Here is a 21,360-nt window from a genome sequence, read left to right on the forward strand (position 1 = left end):
TACAGCCACTAGCATGTATAGCGTTTCGGGCAAGTCCTTAATCCTATGTTCCCGGAATACGACCCGCCAAATCGTTTAACAACCAGGTAACCATTCACTGCCGGGCGAACATAGGCTACAGTTAAGGACACCGGTATTGGATTGGCCTAGTCAATCCTCCCCGGCCAGGATACAAACCCAGCCCAAAGCGTTCGCGAAGCGCCGGGCGAGTGTTTAACCACTGCGCCACTCATGTGTAGTTTGGCATCTTTTAATTTATTATTAAAGTTGTCACAGTTACTGTACTGTGGTCTTTGACCAAGCCCTTCTGACATGATTACTCCTAGGCCTTTTAAACTGATTTTTCTTGTTTTAGTTTGATTTGACTACGTGTGATGTGTAGTTCCTGTGTTGATTACTTTATTTCTGTCAAAGTGCAGAAGCTGGAAAATCTGTTCATTGATCATCATGCTGTTGTGGCTCATTGAAAGACCTGATTCACATAAGTTTTGAAGTTTGTTGAATCCTCCATAGTTTTGACTTAAATATAAAGCCTAATATAACCTGTAGAGGATGATATAGTAGTATAGTTTTTATTGTTGTCTATGTCTGATAAGAGAGTGAAAAAGAGTAATGGAGAAGGTAGAGTATGATTCCCGGGCGCCCCCTCCATTAGGGGGGTAGAAATAGCCTAAGCTACTCTATCCCTTTGAGATGTATTTTTTCTTGTCTCAATAAACATACTTGAACTTGAACTTGGTAGAGTACGTTGGGAACTGATCTTTCAACAGTTTATTACTCTGGGAAATAAAAATCATCTTCCCAATTCTCCAGTTATTTTGTGTGTGTGGAATAACTCCGTAGTCTCTTGTTGAAAGCTTGTACGAAGACATAGCAATCTCTACATATTTTTACATTATAATTACCAGAATTAAGCTGGGATATCAGTATCTATGGCAGGTGGCTGCAAGTAATGAATACCCCAATGGTGAACATTCCTATAGTAAACTATGAACAATAGCTGGGACACACTCTCCAACACTATATCGGTGATTGCTCTGTTATCAGTGACTTCAGACCACATGGTATGAAGTACCTTGAACTTTGTTATTACTTCATACACTCAGGAATATTGGAAGATATTCTTGTGCTGTACCCAGAGTGTACTAGAGTAGGCTAGAATCACATCTCATACAATACACACAGAAATTACAATAGCGTGATACATCAGAAGAACAAATCTACAAGGTTGTTGTTGTTGTTAAAGATTCGCTACTTGGAACAAGCAGTTCCAAGTAGCACGGGCTATGGTGAGCCCGTAGGTACTTACACACACATTGGCCGTGATGAGGGTTCGAACCACTTGTTAATTACATCTCGTATTTTCTTATGATTCCATGTATGACTAACCATCATGTGAGATGGGAATACAGATGAACTCACAGCTAGTTCTTGACCTATACTCTGTAATCCAGCAGCTCGTCCTCCTAAGGGTTTCCCCAACGTCAAGAAAACGGTGAATTTAAAGTGATCTCTCCTAACCTACCAGAGAACCCAAAACAGAAAACGGGTTAATTCGTCACTTTCGCAAGCCACTTCCATTTTCTAGTACAACAATTGTTTACCTTATGTGACGCATACGAGTGAAAAGCGACGTTCTTTGTAGGAGGAGAGGTTGAGTCCTTCATATAGAGTAGGGTTGCTGCTCAAGTACTGCAGCGTGTTGACACAAACACTTGACTGCTTCAGTGTGGAGTGACGCGTTCTCCAGAGTATTAGGTATATGTGGGATGACATCAGTGTCTAGGCCTCCCTCTCCCTTCCTTATACTGAAGACTCCTGCCTCCCTTATACTGAAGACTCCTGCCTCCCTCCCTTATACTGAAGACTCCTGCCTCCCTCCCTTATACTGAAGACTCCCGCCTCCCTCCCTTATACTGAAGACTCCCGGCTCCCTCCCTTATACTGAAGACTCCCGCCTCCCTCCCTTATAATGAAGACTCCCGCCTCCCTCCCTTATACTGAAGACTCCTGCCTCCCTCCCTTATACTGAAGACTCTCGCCTTCCTTATACTCAAGACTCCCGCATTCCTTATACTGAAGACTCCCGCCTTCCTTATACTGAAGACTCCCGCCTTCCTAATACTGAAGACTCCCGCCTTCCTTATACTGAAGACTCCCGCCTCCCTCCCTTATACTGAAGACTCCCGCCTTCCTTATACTGAAGACTCCCGCCTCCCTCCCTTATACTGAAGACTCCCGCCTTCCTTATACTCAAGACTCGCCTCCCTCCCTTATACTGAAGACTCCCGCCTCCCTTATACTGAAGACTCCCGCCTCCCTCCCTTATACTGAAGACTCCCGCCTCCCTCCCTTATACTGAAGACTCCCGCCTCCCTTATACTGAAGACTCCCGCCTTCCTTATACTGAAGACTCCCGCCTTCCTTATACTGAAGACTCCCGCCTTCCTTATACTGAAGACTCCCGCCTCCCTTATACTGAAGACTCCTGCCTCCCTTCCTTATACTGAAGACTCCCGCCTTCCTTATACTGAAGACTCCCGCCTTCCTTATACTGAAGACTCCCGCCTTCCTTATACTGAAGACTCCCGCCTTCCTTATACTGAAGACTCCCGCCTCCCTTATACTGAAGACTCCTGCCTCCCTTCCTTATACTGAAGACTCCCGCCTCCCTTATACTGAAGACTCCTGCCTCCCTTATACTGAAGACTCCCGCCTCCCTCCCTTATACTGAAGACTCCCGCCTTCCTTATACTGAAGACTCCCGCCTTCCTTATACTGAAGACTCCCGCCTTCCTTATACTGAAGACTCCCGCCTTCCTTATACTGAAGACTCCCGCCTTCCTTATACTGAAGACTCCCGCCTTCCTTATACTGAAGACTCCCGCCTCCCTTATACTGAAGACTCCTGCCTCCCTTCCTTATACTGAAGACTCCCGCCTCCCTTATACTGAAGACTCCTGCCTCCCTTATACTGAAGACTCCCGCCTCCCTCCCTTATACTGAAGACTCCCGCCTTCCTTATACTGAAGACTCCCGCCTTCCTTATACTGAAGACTCCCGCCTTCCTTATACTGAAGACTCCCGCCTTCCTTATACTGAAGACTCCCGCCTCCCTTATACTGAAGACTCCTGCCTCCCTTCCTTATACTGAAGACTCCCGCCTTCCTTATACTGAAGACTCCCGCCTCCCTTATACTGAAGACTCCCGCCTTCCTTATACTGAAGACTCCCGCCTCCCTTATACTGAAGACTCCTGCCTCCCTTATACTGAAGACTCCCGCCTTCCTTATACTGAAGACTCCCGCCTCCCTTATACTGAAGACTCCTCCCTTCCTTATACTGAAGACTCCCGCCTCCCTTATACTGAAGACTCCTGCCTCCCTTATACTGAAGACTCCCGCCTCCCTTATACTGAAGACTCCTGCCTCCCTTCCTTATACTGAAGACTCCCGCCTTCCTTATACTGAAGACTCCCGCCTCCCATATACTGAAGACTCCCGCCTTCCTTATACTGAAGACTCCCGCCTCCCTTATACTGAAGACTCCTGCCTCCCTTATACTGAAGACTCCCGCCTTCCTTATACTGAAGACTCCCACCTCCCTTATACTGAAGACTCCTGCCTCCCTTATACTGAAGACTCCCGCCTCCCTCCCTTATACTGAAGACTCCCGCCTTCCTTATACTGAAGACTCCCGCCTTCCTTATACTGAAGACTCCCGCCTTCCTTATACTGAAGACTCCCGCCTTCCTTATACTGAAGACTCCCGCCTCCCTTATACTGAAGACTCCTGCCTCCCTTCCTTATACTGAAGACTCCCGCCTTCCTTATACTGAAGACTCCCGCCTCCCTTATACTGAAGACTCCCGCCTTCCTTATACTGAAGACTCCCGCCTCCCTTATACTGAAGACTCCTGCCTCCCTTATACTGAAGACTCCCGCCTTCCTTATACTGAAGACTCCCGCCTCCCTTATACTGAAGACTCCTGCCTCCCTTATACTGAAGACTCCCGCCTCCCTCCCTTATACTGAAGACTCCCGCCTTCCTTATACTGAAGACTCCTGCCTCCCTTATACTGAAGACTCCTGCCTCCCTTATACTGAAGACTCCTGCCTCCCTTCCTTATACTGAAGACTCCCGCCTCCCTTATACTGAAGACTCCTGCCTCCCTTATACTGAAGACTCCCGCCTCCCTCCCTTATACTGAAGACTCCCGCCTTCCTTATACTGAAGACTCCCGCCTTCCTTATACTCAAGACTCTCGCCTCCCTTATACTGAAGACTTCCGCCTCCCTTATACTCAAGACTCCCGCCTCCCTTATACTGAAGACTCCTGCCTCCCTTCCTTATACTGAAGACTCCCGCCTTCCTTATACTGAAGACTCCCACCTCCCTTATACTGAAGACTCCTGCCTCCCTTATACTGAAGACTCCCGCCTCCCTCCCTTATACTGAAGACTCCCGCCTTCCTTATACTGAAGACTCCCGCCTTCCTTATACTGAAGACTCCCGCCTTCCTTATACTGAAGACTCCCGCCTTCCTTATACTGAAGACTCCCGCCTTCCTTATACTGAAGACTCCCGCCTCCCTTATACTGAAGACTCCTGCCTCCCTTCCTTATACTGAAGACTCCTGCCTTCCTTATACTGAAGACTCCCGCCTCCCTTATACTGAAGACTCCCGCCTTCCTTATACTGAAGACTCCCGCCTCCCTTATACTGATGACTCCTGCCTCCCTTATACTGAAGACTCCCGCCTTCCTTATACTGAAGACTCCCGCCTCCCTTATACTGAAGACTCCTGCCTCCCTTATACTGAAGACTCCCGCCTCCCTCCCTTATACTGAAGACTCCCGCCTTCCTTATACTGAAGACTCCTGCCTCCCTTATACTGAAGACTCCTGCCTCCCTTATACTGAAGACTCCTGCCTCCCTTCCTTATACTGAAGACTCCCGCCTCCCTTATACTGAAGACTCCTGCCTCCCTTATACTGAAGACTCCCGCCTCCCTCCCTTATACTGAAGACTCCCGCCTTCCTTATACTCAAGACTCCCGCCTTCCTTATACTCAAGACTCTCGCCTCCCTTATACTGAAGACTTCCGCCTCCCTTATACTCAAGACTCCCGCCTCCCTTATACTGAAGACTCCTGCCTCCCTTCCTTATACTGAAGACTCCTGCCTCCCTCCCTTATACTGAAGACTCCCGCCTCCCTTATACTGAAGACTCCTGCCTCCCTTATACTGAAGACTCCCGCCTCCCTCCCTTATACTGAAGACTCCCGCCTTCCTTATACTGAAGACTCCCGCCTTCCTTATACTCAAGACTCTCGCCTCCCTTATACTGAAGACTTCCGCCTCCCTTATACTCAAGACTCCCGCCTCCCTTATACTGAAGACTCCTGCCTCCCTTCCTTATACTGAAGACTCCTGCCTCCCTCCCTTATACTGAAGACTCCCGCCTCCCTTATACTGAAGACTCCTGCCTCCCTTATACTGAAGACTCCCGCCTCCCTCCCTTATACTGAAGACTCCCGCCTTCCTTATACTGAAGACTCCCGCCTTCCTTATACTCAAGACTCTCGCCTCCCTTATCCTCAAGACTCCCGCCTCCCTTATACTGAAGACTCCTGCCTCCCTTATATTGAAGACTCCTGCCTCCCTCCCTTATACTCAAGACTCCCGCCCTCCTTATACTGAAGACTCTCGCCTTCCTTATCCTCAAGACTCCCGACCCCAGCTCCGCCATACCTGGAAATCTTCGAGGATTGAGCGTGTGTGGAAGTCTTGTACATTCATAGCGTCGCAGTCACCCAGCAGAACGTTGGCGTCGACGCCGATGATCTCCTGATTGGTCTTTACGCCGCTCAGATAGGCTGTGGCGCTGGCCGCAGAGTCCGTCACCACTTTGTCTGCGCTGTAAGTCTGCCCAGGAGGCAAGAAATTAGTTCTGATCAGTCAGCCAATCAGCAAGCTAATCGCTCAGTTAACTAGGCATATATGACATTTTTGTACACTTCAACACGGCCTTCTGTGTTAAGACGAGGAGAGATAACTGTCTCCAGCACCGCTTAGAGACCAACTACATCCTGCTAACAGTGTAGTTACCTTGATGAGGGCAGAGTAACAGTGTAGTTACCTTGATGAGGGCAGAGTAACAGTGTAGTTACCTTGATGAGAGCAGAGTAACAGTGTAGTTACCTTGATGAGGGCAGAGTAACAGTGTAGTTACCTTGATGAGAGCAGAGTAAGGGAACTTCTCATAAGCCATGACCTCGTGCTCGAAGTTGCCAGATCGCTGGCCCTTGAGGAGCCTAGCGGCCGTCAGGGTGGAGATCGAGGTCCCGTCGCCCAGGAAGAGGATAACGTTCTTCGCCTGGCGAACGATCGGCTCCTTCTCCAGCTGTGCCTGAAGCTCCGCCTGCATCTGCTGTTTCCAGTAGGCGCTGTCTGCAAGGTGAGGAATGTTAGCTCCTGCCTTACAGGGTCTGGAGAGTGTCTGGAAGGTGAGGAATGTTAGCTCCTGCCTTACAGGGTCTGGAGAGTGTCTGGATGGTGAGGAATGTTAGCTCCTGCCTTACAGGGTCTGGAGAGTGTCTGCAAGGTGAGGAATGTTAGCTCCTGCCTTACAGGGTGTGGAGAGTGTCTGGAAGGTGAGGAATGTTAGCTCCTGCCTTACAGGGTCTGGAGAGTGTCTGCAAGGTGAGGAATGTTAGCTCCTGCCTTACAGGGTCTGGAGAGTGTCTGGAAGGTGAGGAATGTTAGCTCCTGCCTTACAGGGTCTGGAGAGTGTCTGCAAGGTGAGGAATGTTAGCTCCTGCCTTACAGGGTCTGGAGAGTGTCTGCAAGGTGAGGAATGTTAGCTCCTGCCTTACAGGGTGTGGAGAGTGTCTGGAAGGTGAGGAATGTTAGCTCCTGCCTTACAGGGTCTGGAGAGTGTCTGGAAGGTGAGGAATGTTAGCTCCTGCCTTACAGGGTCTGGAGAGTGTCTGGAAGGTGAGGAATGTTAGCTCCTGCCTTACAGGGTCTGGAGAGTGTCTGCAAGGTGAGGAATGTTAGCTCCTGCCTTACAGGGTGTGGAGAGTGTCTGCAAGGTGAGGAATGTTAGCTCCTGCCTTATAGGGTGTGGAGAGTGTCTGCAAGGTCAGGAATGTTAGCTCCTGCCTTACAGGGTGTGGAGAGTGTCTGCAAGGTGAGGAATGTTAGCTCCTGCCTTACAGGGTGTGGAGAGTGTCTGCAAGGTGAGGAATGTTAGCTCCTGCCTTACAGGGTGTGGAGAGTGTCTGCAAGGTGAGGAATGTTAGCTCCTGCCTTACAGGGTCTGGAGAGTGTCTGGAAGGTGAGGAATGTTAGCTCCTGCCTTACAGGGTCTGGAGAGTGTCTGCAAGGTGAGGAATGTTAGCTCCTGCCTTACAGGGTCTGGAGAGTGTCTGGAAGGTGAGGAATGTTAGCTCCTGCCTTACAGGGTCTGGAGAGTGTCTGCAAGGTGAGGAATGTTAGCTCCTGCCTTACAGGGTCTGGAGAGTGTCTGGAAGGTGAGGAATGTTAGCTCCTGCCTTACAGGGTCTGGAGAGTGTCTGCAAGGTGAGGAATGTTAGCTCCTGCCTTACAGGGTGTGGAGAGTGTCTGCAAGGTGAGGAATGTTAGCTCCTGCCTTATAGGGTGTGGAGAGTGTCTGCAAGGTGAGGAATGTTAGCTCCTGCCTTACAGGGTCTGGAGAGTGTCTGCAAGGTCAGGAATGTTAGCTCCTGCCTTACAGGGTGTGGAGAGTGTCTGCAAGGTGAGGAATGTTAGCTCCTGCCTTATAGGGTGTGGAGAGTGTCTGCAAGGTGAGGAATGTTAGCTCCTGCCTTATAGGGTCTGGAGAGTGTCTGCAAGGTCAGGAATGTTAGCTCCTGCCTTACAGGGTGTGGAGAGTGTCTGCAAGGTCAGGAATGTTAGCTCCTGCCTTATAGGGTGTGGAGAGTGTCTGCAAGGTCAGGAATGTTAGCTCCTGCCTTACAGGGTGTGGAGAGTGTCTGCAAGGTCAGGAATGTTAGCTCCTGCCTTACAGGGTGTGGAGAGTGTCTGCAAGGTGAGGAATGTTAGCTCCTGCCTTATAGGGTGTGGAGAGTGTCTGCAAGGTGAGGAATGTTAGCTCCTGCCTTATAGGGTGTGGAGAGTGTCTGCAAGGTGAGGAATGTTAGCTCCTGCCTTACAGGGTCTGGAGAGTGTCTGCAAGGTCAGGAATGTTAGCTCCTGCCTTACAGGGTGTGGAGAGTGTCTGCAAGGTGAGGAATGTTAGCTCCTGCCTTATAGGGTGTGGAGAGTGTCTGCAAGGTGAGGAATGTTAGCTCCTGCCTTACAGGGTCTGGAGAGTGTCTGCAAGGTGAGGAATGTTGGCTCCTGCCTTACAGGGTCTGGAGAGTGTCTGCAAGGTGAGGAATGTTAGCTCCTGCCTTACAGGGTGTGGAGAGTGTCTGCAAGGTCAGGAATGTTAGCTCCTGCCTTACAGGGTCTGGAGAGTGAACTCTTCTGACTTCCGCTCTTTTCTGTACTTTTCTATACTATTTCTTTTGAGGGTTATCAAGGGGAAACTCTAATAAACCCCTGATTCCTGTTGGACCCGTCTACTGTCGTGTTTAATATGTACGAAACTCTTGATGTAATAAAGTTGTCCATTAATATCGCCCTGACTTTTGAATCTGTGTTTTGCTTCTCATTGTCGGAGACATGAAGCCCGTTAGGATTACCGAGGTTCTCGTAGGCTTACAACTAAGGCTTCAGGTGCAAGTATGCCTAAACGTCTCCTCCTGCATAGAAATCGATCCCGTCCCACTCCCGACCCACTCGCAGTCGGTTGTGAAGCGACTGCTCAGACCACTGCGCTATGTGTCGCCTTGTTAGTTACTGAGATGGATACCTGATCAACCAGGCTGTGACTCATACGTCAGGCTGCGAGCAGCCGCGTCCAAGAGCCTGGTTGATCAGTCCAGCAACCAGGAGGCCTGGTCGACGACCGGGCCGCGGAGACGCTAAGCCCCGGAAGCACCTCAAGGTAACCTCAAGGTCAAGGTAACCAAGGTTGTTCCCTCATGCTGTACGTAAGGCCGCAACAACCCAGTGGAACAAGCGTGCAGGTTGGCACAAAGGTCAACGCCTTTACTGTGAACGCGTCTAGTTGTAGAGGACTCCACACTACTCCAATGTGCACAGATTAGTAAAGAAAATAGATAATAGGTTGTCTACTTGTCATTACATATTTTGCAAATTTAAATTATGAAACCCATTACTACTGCCTCTAATTGGACCCCATTGCCAGTACTAATGGTCACTATTGCCTCCTGTTGGACCCCATTCCCAGTACTAATGGTCATTATTGCCTCCTGTTGGACCCCATTCCCAGTACTAATGGTCATTATTGCCTCCTGTTGGACCCCATTTCCAGTACTAATGGTCACTATTGCGTCCTGTTGGACCCCATTCCCAGTACTAATGGTCATTATTGCCTCCTGTTGGACCCCATTTCCAGTACTAATGGTCATTATTGCCTCCTGTTGGACCCCATTCCCAGTACTAATGGTCACTATTGCGTCCTGTTGGACCCCATTCCCAGTACTTAGGGTCACTATTGCCTCCTGTTGGACCCCATTCTCAGTACTTAGGGTCACTATTGCCTCCTGTTGGACCCCATTTCCAGTACCAATGGTCACTATTGCGTCCTGTTGGACCCCATTTCCAGTACTTAGGGTCACTATTGCCTCCTGTTGGACCCCATTTCCACTACTAATGGTCACTATTGCGTCCTGTTGGACCCCGTTCCCAGTACTTAGGGTCACTATTGCCTCCTGTTGGACCCCATTCTCAGTACTTAGGGTCACTATTGCCTCCTGTTGGACCCCATTTCCAGTACTAATGGTCCCTATTGCGTCCTGTTGGACCCCATTCCCAGTACTAATGGTCCCTATTGCGTCCTGTTGGACCCCATTCCCAGTACTTAGGGTCACTATTGCCTCCTGTTGGACCCCATTCCCAGTACTTAGGGTCACTATTGCGTCCTGTTGGACCCCATTCCCAGTACTAATGGTCCCTATTGCGTCCTGTTGGACCCCATTCCCAGTACTTATGGTCACTATTGCGTCCTGTTGGACCCCATTCCCAGTACTTAGGGTCACTATTGCCTCCTGTTGGACCCCATTCCCAGTACTTAGGGTCACTATTGCGTCCTGTTGGACCCCATTCCCAGTACTAATGGTCACTATTGCCTCCTGTTGGACCCCATTCCCAGTACTTAGGGTCACTATTGCCTCCTGTTGGACCCCATTCCCAGTACTTAGGGTCACTATTGCGTCCTGTTGGACCCCATTCCCAGTACTAATGGTCACTATTGCCTCCTGTTGGACCCCATTCCCAGTACTTAGGGTCACTATTGCCTCCTGTTGGACCCCATTCCCAGTACTTAGGGTCACTATTGCGTCCTGTTGGACCCCATTCCCAGTACTAATGGTCACTATTGCCTCCTGTTGGACCCCATTCCCAGTACTTAGGGTCACTATTGCCTCCTGTACAACCATAAACAAACAGTTCCGGTTGACTTACCTTCGACAACTCCTCTGGGGATGGGCTTGTGTTGACCTCGACCCGTGACCCCCAGATGGTCTTGACCAGGATCTGAGTGGTGAAAGAGGAGCGGTGTTATTGATGCAACTGCTTACCAGCTACACCTGCCTGTCTCTCCAGCTTATGTACCAGCCTCTTATGCGGTACTGTGTCAAAGGCTTTCCGACAATCCAAGAAAATGCAGTCCGCCCAGCCTTCTCTTTCGCGCGCGCGTGTGTGTGTGTGTGTCTGTGTGTGTGTGTGTGTGTGTGTGTGTGTGTGTGTGTGTGTGTGTGTGTGTGTACCTAGGGTGACTACACAGTGTACCTAGGGTGACTTACACACAGTGCACCTAGGGTGACTTACACACAGTGCACCTAGGATGACTTACACACAGTGTACCTAGGGTGACTACACAGTGCACCTAGGGTGACTTACACACAGTGCACCTAGGGTGACTTACACACAGTGTACCTAGGGTGACTACACAGTGCACCTAGGGTGACTTACACACAGTGCACCTAGGATGACTACACAGTGCACCTAGGGTGACTTACACACAGTGCACCTAGGGTGACTTACACACAGTGTACCTAGGGTGACTACACAGTGCACCTAGGGTGACTTACACACAGTGCACCTAGGGTGACTACACAGTGCACCTAGGGTGACTTACACACAGTGTACCTAGGGTGACTACACAGTGCACCAAGGGTGACTTACACACAGTGCACCTAGGGTGACTACACAGTGCACCTAGGGTGACTTACACACAGTGCACCTAGGGTGACTTACACACAGTGCACCTAGGGTGACTACACAGTGCACCTAGGGTGACTTACACACAGTGCACCTAGGGTGACTTACACACAGTGCACCTAGGATGACTACACAGTGCACCTAGGGTGACTTACACACAGTGCACCTAGGGTGACTTACACACAGTGTACCTAGGGTGACTACACAGTGCACCTAGGGTGACTTACACACAGTGCACCTAGGGTGACTTACACACAGTGCACCTAGGGTGACTTACACACAGTGCACCTAGGGTGACTACACAGTGCACCAAGGGTGACTTACACACAGTGCACCTAGGGTGACTACACAGTGCACCTAGGGTGACTTACACACAGTGCACCAAGGGTGACTTACACACAGTGCACCTAGGGTGACAACACAGTGCACCTAGGGTGACTTACACACAGTGTACCTAGGGTGACTACACAGTGCACCTAGGGTGACTTACACACAGTGCACCTAGGGTGACTTACACACAGTGCACCTAGGGTGACTTACACACAGTGTACCTAGGGTGACTTACACACAGTGCACCTAGGGTGACTTACACACAGTGCACCTAGGGTGACTTACACACAGTGCACCTAGGGTGACTTACACACAGTGTACCTAGGGTGACTACACAGTGCACCTAGGGTGACTTACACACAGTGCACCTAGGGTGACTTACACACAGTGTACCTAGGGTGACTACACAGTGCACCTAGGATGACTACACAGTGCACCTAGGGTGACTTACACACAGTGCACCTAGGGTGACTTACACACAGTGTACCTAGGGTGACTACACAGTGCACCTAGGGTGACTTACACACAGTGCACCTAGAGTGACTTACACACAGTGTACCTAGGGTGACTACACAGTGCACCTAGGGTGACTTACACACAGTGCACCTAGGGTGACTTACACACAGTGCACCTAGGGTGACTTACACACAGTGTACCTAGGGTGACTACACAGTGCACCTAGGGTGACTACACAGTGCACCTAGGGTGACTTACACACTGTGCACCTAGGGTGACTTACACACTGTGCACCTAGGGTGACTTACACACAGTGCACCTAGGGTGACTTACACACAGTGCACCTAGGGTGACTTACACACAGTGCACCTAGGGTGACTTACACACAGTGCACCTAGGGTGACTTACACACTGTGCACCTAGGGTGACTTACACACTGTGTACCTAGGGTGACTACACAGTGCACCTAGGGTGACTACACAGTGCACCTAGGGTGACTTACACACTGTGCACCTAGGGTGACTTACACACTGTGCACCTAGGGTGACTTACACACAGTGCACCTAGGGTGACTTACACACAGTGCACCTAGGGTGACTTACACACAGTGCACCTAGGGTGACTTACACACAGTGCACCTAGGGTGACTTACACACTGTGCACCTAGGGTGACTTACACACTGTGTACCTAGGGTGACTACACAGTGCACCTAGGGTGACTTACACACAGTGTACCTAGGGTGACTACACAGTGCACCTAGGGTGACTTACACACAGTGCACCTAGGGTGACTTACACACAGTGTACCTAGGGTGACTTACACACAGTGCACCTAGGGTGACTTACACACAGTGTACCTAGGGTGACTACACAGTGCACCTAGGGTGACTTACACACAGTGTACCTAGGGTGACTACACAGTGCACCTAGGGTGACTTACACACAGTGCACCTAGGGTGACTTACACACAGTGTACCTAGGGTGACTACACAGTGCACCTAGGGTGACTTACACACAGTGTACCTAGGGTGACTTACACACAGTGTACCTAGGGTGACTTACACACAGTGCACCTAGGGTGACTTACACACAGTGTACCTAGGGTGACTTACACACAGTGCACCTAGGGTGACTTACACACTGTGCACCTAGGATGACTTACACACAGTGCACCTAGGGTGACTTACACACAGTGCACCTAGGGTGACTTACACACAGTGCACCTAGGGTGACTTACACACAGTGCACCTAGGGTGACTTACACACAGTGCACCTAGGGTGACTTACACACAGTGCACCTAGGGTGACTTACACACTGTGCACCTAGGGTGACTTACACACAGTGCACCTAGGGTGACTTACACACAGTGCACCTAGGGTGACTTACACACAGTGCACCTAGGGTGACTTACACACAGTGCACCTAGGGTGACTTACACACAGTGCACCTAGGGTGACTTACACACAGTGCACCTAGGGTGACTTACACACAGTGCACCTAGGGTGACTTACACACAGTGCACCTAGGGTGACTTACACACAGTGCACCTAGGGTGACTTACACACAGTGCACCTAGGGTGACTTACACACAGTGCACCTAGGGTGACTACACAGTGCACCTAGGGTGACTTACACACAGTGCACCTAGGGTGACTTACACACAGTGCACCTAGGGTGACTTACACACAGTGCACCTAGGGTGACTTACACACTGTGCACCTAGGGTGACTTACACACAGTGCACCTAGGGTGACTTACACACAGTGCACCTAGGGTGACTTACACACAGTGCACCTAGGGTGACTTACACACAGTGCACCTAGGGTGACTTACACACAGTGCACCTAGGGTGACTTACACACAGTGCACCTAGGGTGACTTACACACAGTGCACCTAGGGTGACTTACACACAGTGCACCTAGGGTGACTTACACACAGTGCACCTAGGGTGACTTACACACAGTGCACCTAGGGTGACTTACACACAGTGCACCTAGGGTGACTTACACACAGTGCACCTAGGGTGACTTACACACTGTGCACCTAGGGTGACTTACACACAGTGCACCTAGGGTGACTTACACACAGTGCACCTAGGGTGACTTACACACAGTGCACCTAGGGTGACTTACACACTGTGCACCTAGGGTGACTTACACACAGTGCACCTAGGGTGACTTACACACAGTGCACCTAGGGTGACTTACACACTAGTGCACCTAGGGTGACTTACACACAGTGCACCTAGGGTGACTTACACACAGTGCACCTAGGGTGACTTACACACAGTGCACCTAGGGTGACTTACACACAGTGCACCTAGGGTGACTTACTCACTGGGGTGGGGGCACCTAGGTGACTTACACACAGTGCACCTAGGGTGACTTACACACTGTGCACCTAGGGTGACTTACACACTGTGCACCTAGGGTGACTTACACACAGTGCACCTAGGGTGACTTACACACTGTGCACCTAGGGTGACTTACACACAGTGCACCTAGGGTGACTTACACACAGTGCACCTAGGGTGACTTACACACAGTGCACCTAGGGTGACTTACACACAGTGCACCTAGGGTGACTTACACACAGTGCACCTAGGGTGACTTACACACAGTGCACCTAGGGTGACTTACACACTGTGCACCTAGGGTGACTTACACACTGTGCACCTAGGGTGACTTACACACAGTGCACCTAGGGTGACTTACACACTGTGCACCTAGGGTGACTTACACACTGTGCACCTAGGGTGACTTACACCACAGTGCACCTAGGGTGACTTACACACAGTGCACCTAGGGTGACTTACACACTGTGCACCTAGGGTGACTTACACACTGATCGCACCTTAGGGTGACTTACACACATGTGCACCTAGGGTGACTTACACCACAGTCACCTAGGGTGACTTACACACAGTGCACCTAGGGTGGACTTCCACACAGTGCACCTAGGGTGACCTTACACACATGTGCACCTAGGGTGACTTACACCACTGTGCACCCGGGTGACTTACACACGTGCACCCAGGTGACTTACACCCCACTTGTTTGCACCTTAGGGTGACTTACACACAGTGTTTGCCCCTAGGGTGACTTACAACACTGTTGCACCTAGGGGTGACTTACATCACAGTGCCCATCTAGGGGTGACTCACACACTCTGCACCTAGGGTTGTTGACCCTTACACACTGTGCACCTAGGGTGACTTTACACACTGTGCCACCTAGGGTGACTTACCACCACTGTGCACCTAGGGTGACTTACACACAGTGCACCTAGGGTGACTTAACACACTGTCCTGCGTCTTGGTCGTCTTCAGCCACCCACCAGTTAGCTCGTCCTGAAACTGCCAAAGAGAAACCAATTATCTCTGGTTGTTATAACAAGTTTGTTATATATAACTGGCTATAACATTATATAACTGGCTATAACATTATATAACTCGCTATAACATTATATAACTGGCTATAACATTATATAACTCGCTATAACATTATATAACTCGCTATAACATTATATAACTCGCTATAACATTATATAACTCGCTATAACATTATATAACTCGCTATAACATTATATAACTGGCTATAACATTATATAACTCGCTATAACATTATATAACTCGCTATAACATTATATAACTCGCTATAACATTATATAACTCGCTATAACATTATATAACTCGCTATAACATTATATAACTGGCTATAACATTATATAACTCGCTATAACATTATTTAACTCGCTATAACATTATATAACTCGCTATAACATTATATAACTCGCTATAACATTATATAACTGGCTATAACATTATATAACTCGCTATAACATTATATAACTCGCTATAACATTATATAACTCGCTATAACATTATATAACTGGCTATAACATTATATAACTCGCTATAACATTATATAACTCGCTATAACATTATATAACTCGCTATAACATTATATAACTCGCTATAACATTATATAACTCGCTATAACATTATATAACTCGCTATAACATTATATAACTCGCTATAACATTATATAACTCGCTATAACATTATATAACTCGCTATAACATTATATAACTCGCTATAACATTATATAACTCGCTATAACATTATATAACTCGCTATAACACTATATAACTCGCTATAACATTATATAACTCGCTATAACATTATATAACTCGCTATAACATTATATAACTCGCTATAACATTAACACATGAACACCGCTCAAGCCTTTAGGGATAACAGCGAGCTTAAGGAAGCATTAAATAACACAGAGCTATCATGACGACAAGCGGGCTTCCTGTCCCCATCAAGGCCCCTAAAGAGGTGGTGGCTCGCAGGTAAATTCAGGTAAAGTTCAAAACAGGTGCTGACTATACAGATGAACTAATGCGCTGTAAGTTATACATTCACATGGTTGAATGTTAGTGAATTATCTGATGAAATCTGATTGAACTCCCTTTACCTCATCTGTCTCATGTTATGGTTGGAGTGTGTATTATACATACATATATATACATACATATATATATATATATATATATACATATATATATATATATATATATATATATATATATATATATATATATATATATATATATATACATATATATATATATATATATATATATATATATATATATATATATATATATATATATATATATATATATGTCGTACCTAATAGCCAGAACGCACTTCTCAGCCTACTATTCAAGGCCCGATTTGCCTAATAAGCCAAGTTTTCATGAATTAATGTTTTTTCGTCTACCTAACCTACCTAACCTAACCTAGCTTTTTTTGGCTACCTAACCTAACCTTACCTATAAATATAGGTTAGGTTAGGTTAGGTGGGGTTGGTTAGGTTCGGTCATATATCTACGTTAATTTTAACTCCAATAAAAAAAATTGACCTCATACATAGAGAAAAGGGTTGCTTTATCATTTCATAAGAAAAAAATTATAGTAAATATATTCTTTCAGGAAAACAAGGCTTATTAGGCAAATCGGGCCTTGAATAGTAGGCTGAGAAGTGAGTTCTGGCTGCTAGGTACGACATATATATATATATATATATATATATATATATATATATATATATATATATATATATATATATATATATATATATATATATATATATATGTCGTACCTAGTAGCCACAACGCACTTCTCAGCCTACTATGCAAGGCCCGATTTGCCTAATAAGCCAAGTTTTCCTGAATAAATATATTTTCTCTAATTTTTTTCTTATGAAATGATAAAGCTACCCATTTCATTATGTATGAGGTCAATTTTTTTTAGTGGAGTTAAAATTAACGTAGATATATGACCGAACCTAACCAACCCTATCTAACCTAACCTAACCTATATATATATAGGTAAGGTTAGGCTAGGTAGCCAAAAAAAGCTAGGTTAGGTTAGGTTAGGTAGGTTAGGTAGACGAAAAAACATTAATTCATGAAAACTTGGCTTATTAGGCAAATCGGGCCTTGCATAGTAGACTGAGAAGTGTGTTCTGGCTACTAGGTACGACATATATATATATATATATATATATATATATATATATATATATATATATATATATATATATATATATATATATATATATATATATATATATATATATATATATATATAACTTATCTTAAGGATTTAAACTTAAAACTTAATGATTTAAAACTTATCAGTTTTGTGCCCAACCACTTAGGAGTGGACGGTAGAGCGACGGTCTGGCTTCATGCAGGTCGGCGTTCAATCCCAGACCGTCCACAAGTGGTTGGGCACCATTCCTTCCCACCGTCCCATCCCAAATCATTATCCTGACCCCTTCCCGGTGTATACAGCGGTAACAGCGTCGCGCTTTCCCCTGATAGTTGATTAACAGAGGCCCCGGCTCCCCGCTACTGACCTCCGGCTGTTAGACAGGCTGTCAGGAGCAGCAACATCAGAGGGTGAAGACTGGAGGTGGTCATGGTGGTGAAGACTGAAGACTTGGAGGAGTCACCCCTTTGGGCGGGTGGGAAGTTGCTGGCTTGGAGGGCGGGGTGTGCAGCCTTTATATAGCGTCTCCCTTCACATGGTTGTCGGCGGTCGCCTTGTCTACATGTCTCCTTACCTCGACCCTTCCACGAGTGCTCGACCCCTCTGAAGGCAGCTCCTCCTCATAAACAAAGGCCAAAGTCTATTCCATCCACCCGCCAAACCCGCTGCGTTTATGACAAGACAAGACAATAATTCTTTTTTTTATTTTTTTTTTTTTGAGATATATACAAGAGTTGTTACATTCTTGTAGAGCCACTAGTACGCGTAGCGTTTCGGGCAAGTCCCTGGAATACGATCCCCGCCGCGAAGAATCGTTGTTACAACCAAGTACACATTTTACTGTTGCGTTAAACAGAGGCTACAGTTAAGGATTTGCGCCCAGTAAATCCTCCCCGGCCAGGATACGAACCCATGACATAGCGCTCGCGAAACACCAGGCGAGTGTCTTACCACTACACCACGGAGACTGTAAAGTCTCCAATTAATTCAAAGAGAAGATGCCCCCATGGGGCTAGCCTTGAAGTGGGGACAGCTGAAGAGAAGTCGGTGAGAGGAAACGCTGAAGTTGAAGAGACAAGTGCCAGGGCTTGACCCAGCTGAGTGTCTTGAGTCGATGCTGCGAGCAACACAACATCTGGCTAGGCTGGGACCCTGGAAACACAAACCGAAACTGTCTCCATTTTCCGCTTGTTACAACTTGTAATAAAGTTGTTACATCTTGGCTTAACGTGTTTATGACGTATTAGAACGTTGTTACAACTTGCTATATTGGTTGTTATAACAGGTTAGGAGGTGTTAAAACTTGTTCGAACGTTGTACCAACGTCGTAGTTTCGGTGTGTGTTTGGCGGGGAGACGGGTCTGGAAGGCGGCAGTGGCAGTGCTTCTTCATTCAAGGTAGAGACAATGTTTCTTCAGGTGGTGTCTTCTTTCTTCTGTCTTCTTTACTTCTTTCTTGAGCCTTCTTTCTCGGGTCTTCTTTCTTCTTCTTCATCGTTTATGAATGAAAAACTGTTTACACACGACTCACAACTGATGACGTCCGAACACTTCCGGAACAAGCGCATCACTGACGACTGGTGTTCGAACCACAACATTGTAAATGCTTCACCCACGTACTACAATTACAAATAATCGCCAACAGAACCTAAACACCTAACCTAACCTAACCTAACCTAACCTAACCTAACCTAACCAAACAAATGCCTAAATATGCACAAAATGCTAATATATAATAATATTAATTTATATATGAGAAAATTAATTATTTGAACGAGCAGCATGTTATAATTGAGGAATGCGTCTTTGGGGTCGAGCGCTGGATGGAATGGACTTTCGTCCATGAGATCCAAGTAGTTGGGCACTATTCCTTCCTACCGTTCCATCCCGAATCCTTATCCTGATCCCTTCCCAGTGCTATATAGTCATAACGGCTTGGCGCTTTCTCCTGATTTCTCCTTTCTCCTGATCCCTATCTTATATATGGTATCTGTGTATGGGGTTCAACCACTGCAAACTACCTCAAGCCTATCATCACTCAGCAAAAATCTTCTATCAGAACAATAACAAACTGTCTTCAGACAACACACAGCTCCTCTGTTGAAGTCCCTTAACATGCTAAACATACACTCACTCCACACATTCTCTTGTGCTATCTACAAGTACAAAACCTTGTTCCTAAATGCTAACCCTGAGCTGAAACTTTTCCTTGAAAGGTGTAAGAGAACCCATGAGCACCACACCAGAAATAAATATATCTTTAATATCCCCAGAGTCAGACTTAATCTGTGTAAACACTCCATGCACATAAACGGACCCAGTCTATGGAACTCACTCCCTGATGAAGTACAAAACTGTCCGACACAAGGGAGCCGGTCGGCCGAGCGGACAGCACGCTGGACTTGTGATCCTGTGGTCCTGTGTATAAATTGTATTATTATTATTATTATTATTATTATAGAACTAATATTTTAAAGCGCAAAACGTAAAATACTGAAAAATGCGTCTGGGAGGGTTAGGTTACAGTGGCTGCTTTAACGCACCTAGCGTGAGGATATGTTGGATGTAATGACATCAAGCCCAACCCACCTGGACACACCCTGCAACGACCCACACACACCTGCCTCTCTCAAGGCCACACACACCTGCCTCTCTCAAGGCCACACACACACCTGCCTCTCTCAAGGCCACACACACCTGCCTCTCTCAAGGCCACACACACACCTGCCTCTCTCAAGGCCACACACACACCTGCCTCTCTCAAGGCCACACACACCTGCCTCTCTCAAGGCCACACACACCTGCCTCTCTCAAGGCCACACACACCTGCCTCTCTCAAGGCCACACACACACCTGCCTCTCTCAAGGCCACACACACACCTGCCTCTCTCAAGGCCACACACACACCTGCCTCTCTCAAGGTCACACACACACCTGCCTCTCTCAAGGCCACACACACACCTGCCTCTCTCAAGGCCACACACACACCTGCCTCACTCAAGGCCACACACACACCTGCCTCTCTCAAGGCCACACACACACCTGCCTCTCTCAAGGCCACACACACACCTGCCTCTCTCAAGGCCACACACACACCTGCCTCTCTCAAGGCCACACACACCTGCCTCTCTCAAGGCCACACACACCTGCCTCTCTCAAGGCCACACACACACCTGCCTCTCTCAAGGCCACACACACACCTGCCTCTCTCAAGGCCACACACACCTACCTCTCTCAAGGCCACACACACCTGCCTCTCTCAAGGCCACACACACACCTGCCTCTCTCAAGGCCACACACACACCTGCCTCTCTCAAGGCCACACACACACCTGCCTCTCTCAAGGCCACACACACACCTGCCTCTCTCAAGGCCACACACACACCTGCCTCTCTCAAGGCCACACACACCTGCCTCTCTCAAGGCCACACACACCTGCCTCTCTCAAGGCCACACACACACCTGCCTCTCTCAAGGCCACACACACACCTGCCTCTCTCAAGGCCACACACACCTGCCTCTCTCAAGGCCACACACACACCTGCCTCTCTCAAGGCCACACACACACCTGCCTCTCTCAAGGGAACACCTTTATTGGGAGGTATTTTATTAATGTTTTCCCTGCAGCTGTTCCATTTCTTGAAGAAGAACTTGGAGCTGACAAGTCC

At 47.7% G+C, this 21,360-nt stretch overlaps 1 protein-coding gene across 1 annotated transcript in view; it reads right to left on the reverse strand.

Moving 5' to 3' along the window:
• LOC123757587 (alkaline phosphatase, tissue-nonspecific isozyme) overlaps positions 1 to 18,200 on the reverse strand; it is a 50,992-nt gene extending 32,792 nt beyond the window's left edge. Inside the window, exons 1-4 of the mRNA XM_069321717.1 lie at positions 18,061 to 18,200; positions 10,581 to 10,652; positions 6,235 to 6,452; positions 5,754 to 5,927 (exon numbers count right to left, since the gene is read on the reverse strand). Coding sequence (XP_069177818.1) covers positions 5,754 to 5,927; positions 6,235 to 6,452; positions 10,581 to 10,652; positions 18,061 to 18,124 — 528 coding nt within the window. The 5' untranslated portion in view covers positions 18,125 to 18,200. The remainder of the gene's footprint in view (positions 1 to 5,753; positions 5,928 to 6,234; positions 6,453 to 10,580; positions 10,653 to 18,060) is intronic.
• Positions 18,201 to 21,360: the final 3,160 nt, after the last annotated feature.

Source organism: Procambarus clarkii, chromosome 1 (assembly GCF_040958095.1).
Source record: "Procambarus clarkii isolate CNS0578487 chromosome 1, FALCON_Pclarkii_2.0, whole genome shotgun sequence".
Taxonomy (NCBI): Eukaryota; Metazoa; Arthropoda; class Malacostraca; order Decapoda; family Cambaridae; genus Procambarus; species Procambarus clarkii.